Source organism: Candida margitis, assembly GCF_024628925.1.
Source record: "Candida margitis strain CBS 14175 chromosome Unknown scaffold84, whole genome shotgun sequence".
In the NCBI taxonomy this organism is placed as follows: Eukaryota; Fungi; Ascomycota; class Pichiomycetes; order Serinales; family Debaryomycetaceae; genus Lodderomyces; species Lodderomyces margitis.
Window position 1 is genome coordinate 16,208 of NW_026261908.1, and position 13,758 is coordinate 29,965.

The following is a 13,758-nucleotide window of genomic DNA, read 5'->3' on the forward strand; positions in this document are numbered from 1 at the left end:
ATACTAACTAACAACTGCAACCATAACCCCTCACTATATGTGATTAGGAAATGCTATTTCTAACTCAACTTAAACGTATTGCAGGGGTCTTCTCCATCTCTAACATTTACTTGTGCTTTCGTCAACTATATTCGACCACATAAAAAACCGAGAAAAATCACTCTGTTACCCTTTCAAATACATAGGGGGTTATTACAACCCCTAGTAGCAAGTTGAGGTATAAAGCTATAATGAAAGGACACATAGCAGACTTTCCAAATAAGAAACATCTAGTCACGTGCACTAAGTTTCATTTCCGTGCCTTCTTTGTTGTCGGTATTAGTCGTGCGTATGAAAACCAAAAAGAAATATTTTACTAAACGCGCATAATTTGGATTTATTTACCCAGATGGTCCTAACAATAGTTTTTGTCTCTGAATAACGTCAAGGCAAAGAAGAGGGAAAGTAAACGTAGTAGTTTAAAACACTGACTAATCAATTTGTTAAAGAAGCTGTGTGAAAGGCTAGCCCTAAAACACATGCGTAGTCTCACTGATACACTTGATACTTGTTGAACGAGCCCTTGCATTCGAATCTTGCCTTGTTTGTAAGACATCAAAGAAAGGAATCTAAGGAAAATACAGGTGGAGAGGTATGCGCCATAAAAGTATAAGATTGGTGGATGTAGAGGAAGTATTGGTCAGTATTAACGGTGTAGTTTTGATTTAACAGAGAATTAACAAATTTAAAAACAAAAAGGGCAAACAATTAAGGAGATGTAGTTCTCATGTGATATAAAGTAGTAGTCTATAATACTCTATAAATATTTTTTAGTATACTCCTTTTTGTTCGATGTTAATTGGTGGTGTATTGATTGAATTGTTGTTGTTTAACTGGTGAATATTGATTAACGAAAATTGATTGCAATTTTTAGTTTTTAAAATTGTAGAGAGAGAGAGAAATTTTATTTCTATGTCTTTGTATTGTTTTTGTGTCAGGGAAAAATGATTTCTGTTATTTTGCCTTCGCGCGTATTTTTCTGATTCTGCTCCAAAAAATGACAACCAACCAATGGGATATAAAAGACAATATCCTAGTGTTATTTTTTTTTCAATTGCTATTGTCCCTAGTTCATCTTTTATGCCTAACTATCAATAGACGTTACTTGTCACCCAAGAGAGTAGTCTCCATATCTCTATCTCTTTCTTTCTACTACTACTTAATATCGCTTATGCAACTTAATTTTTTCTTTTTCCCTCTTACATCATCTTAAATCAGTAGTTGAACTTTTGCAGCAAAAATTTCATTACGCCGACTCACTCACACACACGCACAGAGACTCAGACAAAACAAAAATAAAAAGTATTAAGAGTAATAAGGGTAATAAGCCAAAAGAAAAAAAAAATTACTTAACCACAACAGCAGCAGCAGAGACAACAAACAACAAACAACAAACAACGAAAAAAAAAAAATTCACCCACCCCCTCCTTCCTCTGTCCAGTCATCAAATACTACACCTCATCAACAGCTCACAACACATTCGAATCAATCAAGCATAATAACTCTTCATTGCAAAGAGAGATACACACATACACCTCATCTAATAGACTCACACTTCCACCTGGATCGCCACACACCACTTTGCCAATTATGGTATTGTACAAACGAAAACAAGTCCCCTTTGTTCCTCCTCCACCTACTCCCGCTGACCCATCTACTCAAGTATGGGTCATTCCCAACACTAGAGAATGGTTTCTCACATATGAAGATTTTCTTGATCGCATGGATTTTTACAACAGAAGAAAATTTGTTTGTGAAATCACCGGTAATTCCTGTCTTACATACTTTGAAGCATTACAAAGTGAAGCCAATGAACGCAAAGAGGTTGATCGCAACTTTCCTGAAAATCTACGTGAACATATTCTACGATACTTGCAGTTTAATCAAATATCCCGATTAGACCAACTAGTTGACAAGGTGTATCTGACATTTAAAAATGACTATTTCCCCGGTGAAGTGGTGTTTCTTAAAGGGTTGGACCCTAATAACCAAGCTCTTAAATCACGCGGTGTCGTACGAGAAAAAGTTCAGTATGCTGAGGAACCAACAAAGTACCTTGTTATACGGTCACATGATAAACATCAAGCTATAGTCACTGGTGAAAATATCGTACGTGATAGAAACCACTTTACCAAGTGGTTGATCAAAACATTCATCAAGTTGACAATGTCACGCTCACACAAGGTTGGGGCTCCATGGGTTGTTAAAGCGGCTTATGCAAAACAGTATGGAATACCGACAACTTACCCAGAAAACCTTCGTCAATATATAGACTCAACTCCAACAGGCGATCCTACTTATATTGTACCAAAAAGGAGAAGATTGGAACCAGAAACAAGGCAGGAAGTCAAGATAAAACCAAAAACTGCTACACCAGTGTTGGATGAAGTTACAAGATCGGCATCGCCAAGTAGTATTCTTGAAAAGAAGAAGCTGAAGCTAAAAGCAGAAGTGAAGCGAGGCTCGCCTTCGGTGGAGCTGATACCGTTTAGAAAGAAGTTTCCTATCCATCATGTGCCCGCGGCTGTTTTGAATGAATTAGAGGAAGCAGAGGCCACTGGCAACGAACATGCTAAAGCCTTGTTTCAACAACCCACAAAGAGAACAATTGTGGACGATTTGGCCATAAAGTTTGACATTCAAAATGAACGACCAAAGCCAAAGGTGTTGAAGGTTGAGTTGCAACAGGAGGATGAAAATGCAAGCAGTGACGATAGTAGTTCAGTCGACACCACTGCTGCCAATGAAGTCAACTTTGTACCCTTAAATGCGGTGCTGGAAGCACTTCAAGTATGGGTGTTTATGAATGTCTACCATAACGTGTTGAATATTGACACGTTTACCTTTGACGATTTTATCACATCCTTGACTTACAATTTGAATACACCGAAGCTAAGATCAACTATGGTTGATGAAATTTATTGCTCGTTGCTATGCAAGATTGTATCCAATGAGATTCCGAGTGCAAAAGATGCAAAAGAGGCTGATTCTAATGACGCGATATATGGGTTGAAAATAACAATTCCGCAGCAGCTAGAAGAAGATCCCAAAGAGGAGGAGGAAGAGGCAGAGGATGACAATGAAGACGAAACTGAAACAACAGTCAAGAAGGAACAGATTATAAAAGATAATGGAGGAGACGAGGCTAATGGCGATAGAGGGTCTGAGAGTGAATCCGAACACAAGCCTTTAAAAGTGGAGGACGAACGCAGTGAGGCTGAAGAGGATGAAAATGAGACTGTGAAGAAAGAAAATGGTGTTGAAGAAGAGCAAGAGGATGAACCAAGCCATTCGGCGTATGAATATCTTAGATATAGAGGTACTCCTTGGCATGATAGATTGAGAAAACGTAATTTCAAAGATGGCAATTGGCAAATCATTCTAATAGGTGTTTTATCATTGATTGAAGATGTACCTAATTATCACCAAATAGTGCAAGATATATTCAAATCATTGGCACCGAAAGATGGTCTGGTTTCGGCTGCTACTTTGAGAACAAACTTTTATGAGCACCTTGACATCAACTTGAAACTCCATGCGTTGTGCATTTTGACGGATTTACTCATCACCAGTCCATTGGTGAGAAGTTATATTGAAGAAAGCCTTGAACAGCAAACGAGTTTGAGAAGAACGAGATTGGAAAATATAAAAGAGTACAAGACTAATTTGGAGGTTGCTGTTAAGGCACAGCAACAAATTATTGAGGCTTTGCCTCCAGTCGAAGAGTCTGCTCCTGCAACTCAAGACGAGCAAAAGGTTGAAACTCCAGGACTAGCCTCCAACAGCCAACCTGCCAAGCAATTGCCACATGGTCTAGACCTTCAGAAGGGCCTTGAAATGTCAGAACGAGAGCGTGACTTCGCAACTTCTCATCCCGAATTTGCTGAGCAATGTGAGCTTCGTCGAACGGCATTGTTGAAGCTTAATGAAATTAAAGAGAATAAAAAATTACTCGAACAAAAATTAAATGAATTTGATTGTCAAAGAATAAAGCTTTTAGGAAAAGATCGTTTGTTTAATCGATACTGGTGGTTTGAAAATAATGGGATGCCTACTTTGCATAAAGGTTCCGCAAATGAAGATGACGAAGATGACGATGATGAAGGTGAAAAAAAGGAAGATGAAGACGAACAAGATGAAGAAACCGATGATGTTCATGATGAGACGTATCTCATGGGTAGATTGTGGGTGCAAGGGCCATGTAATACTGATATTGTCTCCAACTTCAAAAGAGAAGTTGAAGAAATCAGGCTGTTTGTTGAGTCAATGACCGATGACGCAGCAGTTGAAAATGTCAGTGAAGACAATGGAGGATCGATCAAGGTGGAGTCGGTCGATGGAAAGCAACTGAATGAACAGACAAAGACAGAAAGTGAAGCCACGGAGGAAGGAACACGCAAACGAAATCAAATCAAACTAATAAACTTTTCAGAATTATCTCCCAAGTTTAAGCAAGCAATCGAACAAACATCTCAATTGAAATTTACCGATAAGGAAATATACTCCTCCACCAACGAAAAGCTTCTTGTTGACCAAGAGGGATCCTTACAAGTGCCATTGGGCGAAATAACTCACATTCAACGTAAATTCATTGAGGAGTACTATGATCCTTTATTGAACAGTTCAGCATGGAGATATTACGATGAGCCCGAGGACGTCAACAAATTGACATCTTGGTTAAATCCATGGGGTAAACGAGAATCAGCATTGCGTAAAGAATTGATCTTGGTTAAGGATGCAATTACATCAAGCATGGAAGCAAGACAAAAAGCACTTTATCTTAATGGAAATGTATCACCTCAAGAGCAAAGCTTGCGTGATGATATCACCAAATTGCAGAATCGATTAAAGGTCATTGAAGAAGAAGAAGAGAAAAAGAAGATGAATGCAAATGCAAATGCGAATGCTGATGAAGGTGGCAACGACTCAATGGATATTGATAATGACGATTCTATTCAAATTGGATCCAAACGAAGATCAAGATCAAAAAGAGCTAGTCCACAAATGCGCAAAAAACCCAAATTAAACACCGTTGACGATTTCGTGGACCATGGTGAAGTTCATGATATCAAAAGTAAAATTGACGAACTAAATCAAGAGATTATTGAGAGTAAACAAGATGTTGAAATTAATCGAGTATGTGAATGGGTCAATTCAAAAGCATTGGATGTGTTTGGTAAATCGATATTTGAAGGGGGCGATAGAGCCAAAAAGTCAAAACGTAAATAAACAGAAAAATAAGAGACTTTGACATTGAAAGTAATGTATAAATCTTGTAGAATCTTCCCAGAGATCTTCTTTTTAGTATCTCCTTCGTTTATGATCATTCCTATTGGCGATTTCCCTAATCCTGTCTTGGCGTTGTCTCTTTTCCCTCAATTCCAACTGTTGCCTAAGCTCATTACGGCGCGATATATCCTCTCGTGCTTGAACTTCGGCATTGGTTAACGCTTGACTCAATGCGCCAAACTTTTCTACATTCAACGCATCATCACTATTGCCATCAGGGCCTGCACCACCAGCGCCACCAATGACACGCTTATCCAACGCAATAGTAAACCCCGAATTATTCTTCCAATTCGAGATCGCGGCGGGGATATTCCATTTCTGTCGGTCTTCCTTGCTCACTTTTGTTGGCTTTTTCAAGATGGCGCCTGTTTCTTGTTCTTGATCGTGGCGCTCGTGGCGGTTTTTCCGCAACTTGTGTTTAGGTGGAAGTAAGGGGTCTTCTTGCATTGTTTCAATTTGGATGATCTTGTCCTCACCAACATCGGCGTCAGCATTAGCACCATCACCATTACCATCACCACCACCACCATTGGCAGCAACATTGCTAGGCATATCTCCTGTATAGCTTATATATGTAGTTTGTTCTTTCTTTTGAGTGCCCAATTTAGCGTCAAGTAATGATGTAAATATAGCTCGCGTTTCTTCGATTATTTGAGAATCGGGTGGAGGTATGGGGAAATGATGTATCAAGTTGGGGAATTTGATCTTGAGAGGGATTGTGGCATCGTAAGTTTTAGCTTTGCTGCGATTAGTAGTGGTGGAGTCTGGAGTGGGTAGAACAAGGACCGATTCGTAGTTCAGTCGAGGTGCTGTAAGTGCTGATGTTGATGGTGTGCTGGTCTTATTTTGTGGTGATGCGGTGTAGTGGAGTTTGGGGTTGTAGTTGGAATGCTTAGGGCGCGGTAGTAGTGAGCTAAACATTGCGTTGCTTGTTTATTAGAAAGGAGGATTAAAATGAAAGACTCTGGCATCAAAGGTGTCCTTCGCGATGTTTTTGTCTTTGCATAAGTCGTAAAATCATTACTTCTGACTTTGGCGAAAGCGACAAACTACTCTCCTATTATAGACAAACTAGCACGGATGATACAAAAGCCCACTCCCACCAACACACAAGGTAATGACAACACTTGTCACACAGTTACAAAACAAGTTCAACTCCACTATTTTTAAAGAAGCATTTTTATTGGAAAATAGAAGGAAAAGAAGAAGAATGGGGAAAGTAAATAGTAAACGCATTGATTTCCAAATTGGGAATTCTCAGATGCGTTCTTTCTGTTTTTCTATTTGCAACAAAAATGCGCAATTGTATGCCCCCAAATAGATGATTTCCCTTTAGTGAGGTTTTTGGTTATATTTATAAACAGAATGGTTTCCCCAAGCTATGAATTTACAAAGTGCTGAATTATTGACCCAACTTGAACTCATCACCTTATAACTATATCTAATCATGTCTACAACTACTGTCAACTCGGATATCATCATGAGTTCTCTGTCTCCATCATCATTCGGAATCCGTCAACTTACAAATGCTGACGTCCCCAAAGCAGCAGCGACTTTACTTGATGCATTTCTGGGGGATCCATTGTCGAATTATTTGGTTCATCACATCAATGAGCCTGCAAAACGTACACAATGTGAATTGGCCTTATACGAGGGGTATTTACGACAGCATATGACTAAAGGCTTGGTATTTGGACAAGGAGAAACTGAACAGCTGTTTGAAACAGTAAGTATTTGGTCTACTCCAACGAGTGCTGAGCAAGGCTTGGAATCTTTTAGCCATTTAATGGAATCAGGTTATGATAAAGTATGGAATTTGTTTGGGGCGCAAGGCAGAGATAAAATATTCCAAGGATTAATGCCACTATTACACGACTCGTTTGATAGGATTACCACCAGTGACAAACGATTTAGAGGTAAAGACGTGTATACGTTGGTGTATGTTGGGTCAACCGCTGCTGCTCGCGGTAAAGGTAATTTACGCAAATTATTCACGTTCATGTTTGATAATTATATTGATTGTGATGGCAGTGGTGGTGTTTTGACTTATTTGGAAAGCTCATCCCTGGCTAACATTCCTATATATGAACGATTTGGATTTCATTTGGTTGAGAATATTGTGTTGGGTGAAAAAGCAGGGGTTGAGGGGAAAGATTGCGCGGTGATGAATGTGATGATTAGAGGAATAAAAGGTGCCGATTGGACTAAGGATAACTGCAGATTATAAATATATGAAGTCCTCTATGTACATGAAACAGTAAATAAACCAATAAGCAATTTATTCATCCATTGACAACACTGATTTTTGAGATGGTAATGTCATACTAGCGAACTCTTCCTTGGTCTTTTGTTTGATCAACTCTTCTTGCAGTTTGGAAATTGGCTGTACTACTTGATCTGGGGGAACAAATTTGAATTTCCCAAATCCAAATGCCCTATCAGTCATTTTATTCAAGACATACAATTGTGATCTCACATAAACCAACAACGCCTCAACATGTCTTATATCAACATTATCATTTGCATTGAACACATTTCTCCACAATGCCGCGGCTAATGTTATATCGTCAGTCATCAACCCTTCATCGTAACTCAATACACTTCCCAATAATTGAGTATGATAATCTTTTAAATATCCTTCAATCAATCGACCCGATTTTATACCCAACTCAGTCGTCATTCTTGACAGTAAATCTTCAAATATACGATCGACTAACTTCTGTTGATACTGCTTGGCATATTTAAAAGGTAGAGCTCTCATCCGTACTGAAAGGATCCAATAATGTAAAATGGTAATTTGTACTTGTTGTGAAAACGACACCGGTAACCCCAATGTTTGGAAATAAAATCTAGCGGTATCACTTAATGGCTCATTAGGGTACACCAAGGCTTGTCTTTTGCATTCACCAAAATAAATCCCACCACCAACTGGTCCACTTCTTGATTTATCCATATCGATAGAGAAAGTAGACACGATCCACTGTCCAAGCTTTTCTTTGAACAACGATAGTCTAGCGTTATTTGGATCGTCTTCTGCTTTGGATAAAAATGGAGCCTTGGCTTTCGGTTGACGAGGCTTGATTTTCAAGTCTTGCTCTACTGTTGGCAAATGTGATTCTTGAGCCATATGTGTAGGTGATTCAACAACATCTGGTTGGGTTCTGTGCTTGTCGAGAATGGAAGTTTTGACTTGAAATTGAGCTCTGCTGGTTTGTGATAGAAGCCTTATTGGCGTATATACCAACCTGGTTTGAGGTCTTAACATGTTAAGTGTATACGTATGAACGAGCTGAGGTCTGCGGTACGATTCACTTGTGCAATTTTTCTATTTTTTTTTTCCTTCAAGCTGATGAAACTTTCGTCTTGAAAAAAGAAAAAAAAAAATTGAAATTCAACACTGGGTGTGACTTTGTCAATATCAATAATCATTATGAGTGGGTCAATAACGGATGCTTTTAAAAGCTTGAACGTCACTGGCGACTCCTCGCCATCTGAATTGAAACAGATCTATCAAGTGTCATTTGAGTACTTGTCAAAAGTGAAGAAGTTTGACGACTTGCAAGCATTCAAGAATTGTCTTGTTGCATTGATCAATTTAGACCAATACGAAGAAGCAGCAAAGATCATTGCCAAGGTACCTGCAAAATTGGTTGAACCTTTGATTTTAGAAATCACATATGTTTACTACAAGATTGGAAATTCAAAGCAAATCTTGCAACTCTACGAAAAACACAAATCAAAAATTGAGTCTAAACAAGTGCAAACAGGGTTGAAAAATATATTGGCGCAGACGTATTATAAAACTGGTGATTATGAAAAAGCTTTGGGTTTGTATAAAGGTTTAATTAGCGGTTCGTTTGACAATCAGAGTGACTTGTTGGTCAATGAACAAGCGATCATTTCACAATTAATTTTCCAAACTGGTGAAGCCACGGTTGCAAGATCCAACTCAGACTTGGACCCAACCAACTATGACATGCTATTCAATGAAGCCATTATTGAAATTGCTAAAGCAAACCTTGCTAAAGCCTTGCAATTGTTGCAACAAGCTCACAAAGTGTGTTCAGAAAATAACTTGACTGATGAAGATGTTGAGACAGAATTACTTCCTATTAACTTGACCATTGCTTATGTATTTCAATTGCAAAATGAAGCATCAAAAAGTGACGAAATTTTGTCTGCCATTAACATTGACAATGTACATGACACGTTACTCAAGCTAATCTTGAAGAATAACATCCAATCAGAAAAGGCGATTGATAGCGCAAATTTAATTGATAGGCAATTGAATTATCATGAGACTATTCAAAAAGTGAAGCAAAAGATAACCTTGTTACAGTTAGAGTCGGTTTTAAAAAACAGCTTGGTCTTGAGGTTTACCACTGGTACATTGTCAGCTACTCAATTGGATTCGAGATCCATTGCCAATCTCGGGTCAGTTTCGGCGGCTTACCGTGTCTTGTCAAGAAACGACATCAGCTACAAAGCCCTCAAAGAAGGAAACAATAAAATAGTCGGTAGAAAATTGGTACGGTATATTCGAAAAGAGTCTAGATCAGACTTAAAAGAAGCCGCTGTTTTGCTCTTGGTGTTTATCAATTCACAAACTGGTTCATTTGACCAATGCTTGCCATTTTTAGAGAAACTCGTTCAGGAATCCCAAGACCAACCGAAAATCTCACCCGGAATTATTGGAACTCTTATACATGTTTATGAAGCTACACACAATATAAACAAGCTAAAAAGCTTACTTACCAAATTAACGGAGAAGTTATTATACACCCCTGAGGATGCTTTCAAGGACCAAAATTACTACAATTCTGCTAAGGTCATTGCTATGAAAAACTACAGTTTCAACAATGACAATTCCAGACAATTGTTTGAGTTTTTACATGAGTCGAAGCCAGACGACGAGTTGATAAATTCCCTCTTGTCAAATTCAAACGATAGCTTAACACCAGTTTCGGAGTTGGAATCGTCAAAACCCATCGAAGACATTTTGTCCATCAACTTGGATGAATTGATACCAACAAAAGCCAAGCCAATTCAACCAGTGGTCAAAAAATCTACAAAAGTCACAAAAAAGAAATGTGCTCCCAAGTTTGGAAAAGACAAAGTGGTCAAGCCTGAAGGCGAGTTCAAGTTGGATGATGAAAGATGGTTACCATTGAAATTGAGAAGCTATTATAAACCAACAAAGAAGGATAGAAAGAAGATAGGTGGAGGGCATCAAGGTGCAGTTGAGTCATCACCCGCACCTGTTTCTCATAATACGTCGCTGGGTAATGCCAACAAGAAGAAGAAAAAGAAAGGTAAAAAGTAAGACGCATAGCGAATAGCGGGTGAAATGAATACAATATATTAATACGACATAGTATTGTAAATGTCTCTTCTGTACATGGTTAGATGGAGTACATCAATGTGGAAGGTGCAAGCATTTATATTGCATCACAGAATTCGTCTCAACAGACCCCTCTATTCTATCTCGCCATATCTCGCTTTGTAAATACTAGGAAGTAACAGACAGTGTTTTAAAGTGATTTCTCCGCAAAATAACCAGCGCTACCAAGTTAGTTTTTTGCATTAGTGTTATATATATCTACGATTTGGGAGAGGGCATACATCGATCTTGGCATCTGTATCGTTCAATGTTGAAAATAATTGCCCTTCTTTTCCTATCAACAACTCTTTATGCATTGAAACTACCGCTAGTTCCTCCCGATCAGGATCCTTTTTACGTGGCGCCTCCTGATTATGAATCTGCTCCATTGGGAACCATACTAAGATCACGACCAACTCCTAACAAACTAGTCAATCTATGTTTCACTTTTGAGCTAAAACGGTCTTGGCAGATTTTGTATCGATCACAAAACTCCTTTGGTGAAGCGACAGCTATAGTAATGACGGTGATGGAGCCATTCAATTATCAGCCATCAAAAGTATTGTCATATCAAACATTCCAAGATTCAGCCAATATCAATTGCAGCCCCAGCTACGGGTTCCAATTTGGAGCACCCTTGTCGACAATTGCTTCACAATTAGACATGAGGTTCCTAGTGCCAGCTTTACAACAAGGCTACTTCGTCATCAGCTCTGACTACGAGGGTTTCAGCTCCAGCTTTGTTGCTGGGAGACAACTGGGATTTGCAGTTTTGGATGGAGTAAGAGCCATGCTAAATTCGCAAAGCATTACAGGTATAGACCCTCTGGCAAAAGTCGTGTTGTGGGGATATTCAGGCGGTAGTATTGCTTCAGGTTGGGCAGCTAGTTTGCAACCCACATATGCCCCAGAGTTGAAGCAAAACTTGTTGGGCTGTGCATTGGGTGGCTTTGTCACAAATATAACGGCCACAGCCGAGATTACCGATGGAGGGATCTTTGCTGGGTTGATTCCATTGGCACTCCATGGTTTATCCAACGAGTACCGCGACTTTAAGGAAATTATCAATGAAAATGTTGATCCACAGCATATGAATTTTTTCAAACAAGGTTCAGAACGTTGTTTTGCAGGGGGTTTGAACTTTTTCCGTTTCCGAAGATTTTTCCAAGGCACTAATCGTACATTTCCACGCGGGTTTGATTTGCTTCATGATAAAACCATTGGCAAAATCATTGAAGATAACTGTGTTTGCCACTTGAATCGGACTTTTCTACCGCAAATTCCTATTTTTCTTTACCATGGTTTATTTGATGAGATTGTACCAATAAGTGGACCACGCCATATTTACAAGCAATGGTGTTCTTGGGGCATCGAATCATTGGAGTATTCAGAAGATTTATTAACAGCGCATGTGGGACAGCAAATTATTGGTGCTGCAGCGGCGTGGACTTGGATTGAGAATATATTTATTGGGGTGAAACCAGTGAAAGGCTGCTCTTATATACAACGTTTAAACAATTTGTATTTTTATCCTGGAGTGAAGCAGCAAATCAAGGACTATTTCTTGGGGCTTGAGTTTAGTATTCTCGATTACATCATAGGTGGGAAGTCATTTGACTTTAGTAGTCTCTAGGCGTGCGATTCTAGGCTATTTTTCATTGAGCTCTGTGATGCTTTGTTTAACTAAGGAGTGTTTATTGATTTATGAATGATAATTTGTAATGGGGAGGGACGTTGACAATTACCCTACGTCTTTAATTTTGTAAATGTGTTTAAAAATGGATGCTATAGCCAGCATAATAGGTCTCACAGACTCACCATGCCCGTCGTAGTCTGTTGACTGGTATTTCTTTTATATATATCCAGTTGTCTTAATATTAACATGTCTAAGAAAATACATAATTCCATTAAAGCTCAACCGGTATCCAATAGACACCATACTTGTCAACCCAATAAGAATGGCGCCATATTAGCCGCTAAAACCGAACGGAGGCGAATCCAATAGAGATGGCGACAACCGAGGCAATTCACCTATCAACAGCTTTGAAAATGTGCTGTTCTTAAATGTAGAAGGTATCGGTCAGTTTTCGGTTTTTCCTTAATTGGAAGAGCCCAATAAGATATAATATGCATCAAGGGTAATTATTATTATTGTTCTTTTGGCACCGTTTAATAAAATATTCTTAACGCTTATCTTTACCAAATTAGTCAACTGGATGCCAGACAATAAATAATTAATCTATGATAATGAAAGGCAAAGATAAGATAATTTGTTAAAAAAGGATCTACATTCATGCTGCAGGAATTGGAATACCTATTTAGTACTAAGTCCGAGATTTGTGTTTTCAACCTCGGCTAACACAGTTTTGAATCTTTGCGGTCGAGGAGTTTCTTTTTCGGATAAATTGTTATTGTGTAATTAGATGTCAATGATGACATATTGTTTCATTGCCACTCTTTGCGTGAAATTTCCGCCAAACTATAAATGTCTTTCGTTTTCCCCGTTTTGATTCTCTAGCAATTGTTCTTTACATCACATAGTATTAGTTCAGAAAAGATGACAAAAGCTGTACCAGACACATTTAAAGGATTTGCAGTCTCTGATCCAAAAAATTGGAACAAGCCAAAGTTGGTATCATATGAGAGAAAACAGATTAACCCACACGATGTGGTATTGAAGAATGAAGTATGTGGTTTGTGCTACTCAGATATTCACACATTGGAAGCCAACTGGTTGCCATTGCAAAGAGACAACTTAGTTGTCGGTCACGAAATCGTTGGTGAAGTCATTGCAGTTGGTGATGAAGTAACCGAATTCAAAGTTGGAGACCGTGTTGGAATTGGTGCAGGATCTTCCTCATGTCGTACTTGTAACAGATGTAACTCCGACAATGAGCAATACTGTAAGCAGGGAGCAGGCACCTACAACTCAAAAGATGTAAGATCAAACGATTACATTACCCAAGGTGGTTACTCGTCACACTCCATCGCCGATGAAAAGTTTGTCTTTGCAATTCCAGACGATTTGCCATCGGCCTATGCCGCTCCAC

At 38.8% G+C, this 13,758-nt stretch overlaps 7 protein-coding genes across 7 annotated transcripts; 5 read left to right on the forward strand and 2 right to left on the reverse strand. All coding sequences in view use genetic code 12, as the record gives it.

The window, feature by feature from the left end:
• Positions 1–1,629: 1,629 nt before the first annotated feature.
• Positions 1,630–5,268, forward strand: CANMA_005075 (uncharacterized protein; the record flags this gene model as incomplete). The annotated part of the gene is made up of 1 exon (XM_051817418.1): positions 1,630–5,268. The coding sequence occupies one exon, from the start codon at positions 1,630–1,632 to the stop codon at positions 5,266–5,268; it is 3,639 nt and encodes a 1,212-aa protein (XP_051669332.1).
• A 72-nt stretch (positions 5,269–5,340) lies between these two features.
• PRP45 (mRNA splicing protein) lies at positions 5,341–6,249 on the reverse strand (the record flags this gene model as incomplete). The annotated part of the gene is made up of 1 exon (XM_051817419.1): positions 5,341–6,249. The coding sequence occupies one exon, from the start codon at positions 6,247–6,249 to the stop codon at positions 5,341–5,343; it is 909 nt and encodes a 302-aa protein (XP_051669333.1).
• A 526-nt stretch (positions 6,250–6,775) lies between these two features.
• Positions 6,776–7,555, forward strand: CANMA_005077 (uncharacterized protein; the record flags this gene model as incomplete). Its single annotated transcript, XM_051817420.1, has 1 exon — positions 6,776–7,555. The coding sequence occupies one exon, from the start codon at positions 6,776–6,778 to the stop codon at positions 7,553–7,555; it is 780 nt and encodes a 259-aa protein (XP_051669334.1).
• A 51-nt stretch (positions 7,556–7,606) lies between these two features.
• On the reverse strand, positions 7,607–8,593 carry CANMA_005078 (uncharacterized protein; the record flags this gene model as incomplete). The annotated part of the gene is made up of 1 exon (XM_051817421.1): positions 7,607–8,593. The coding sequence occupies one exon, from the start codon at positions 8,591–8,593 to the stop codon at positions 7,607–7,609; it is 987 nt and encodes a 328-aa protein (XP_051669335.1).
• A 165-nt stretch (positions 8,594–8,758) lies between these two features.
• Positions 8,759–10,651, forward strand: CANMA_005079 (signal recognition particle subunit; the record flags this gene model as incomplete). The annotated part of the gene is made up of 1 exon (XM_051817422.1): positions 8,759–10,651. One exon carries the CDS (start codon positions 8,759–8,761, stop codon positions 10,649–10,651), a length of 1,893 nt encoding a protein of 630 aa, XP_051669336.1.
• Positions 10,652–10,976: 325 nt separating this feature from the next.
• Positions 10,977–12,341, forward strand: CANMA_005080 (lipase family protein; the record flags this gene model as incomplete). The annotated part of the gene is made up of 1 exon (XM_051817423.1): positions 10,977–12,341. One exon carries the CDS (start codon positions 10,977–10,979, stop codon positions 12,339–12,341), a length of 1,365 nt encoding a protein of 454 aa, XP_051669337.1.
• A 924-nt stretch (positions 12,342–13,265) lies between these two features.
• Positions 13,266–13,758, forward strand: CANMA_005081 (uncharacterized protein; the record flags this gene model as incomplete). The annotated part of the gene is made up of 1 exon (XM_051817424.1): positions 13,266–13,758. A coding segment is annotated over one exon (493 nt), but the record flags the coding sequence as incomplete, so codon positions are not given.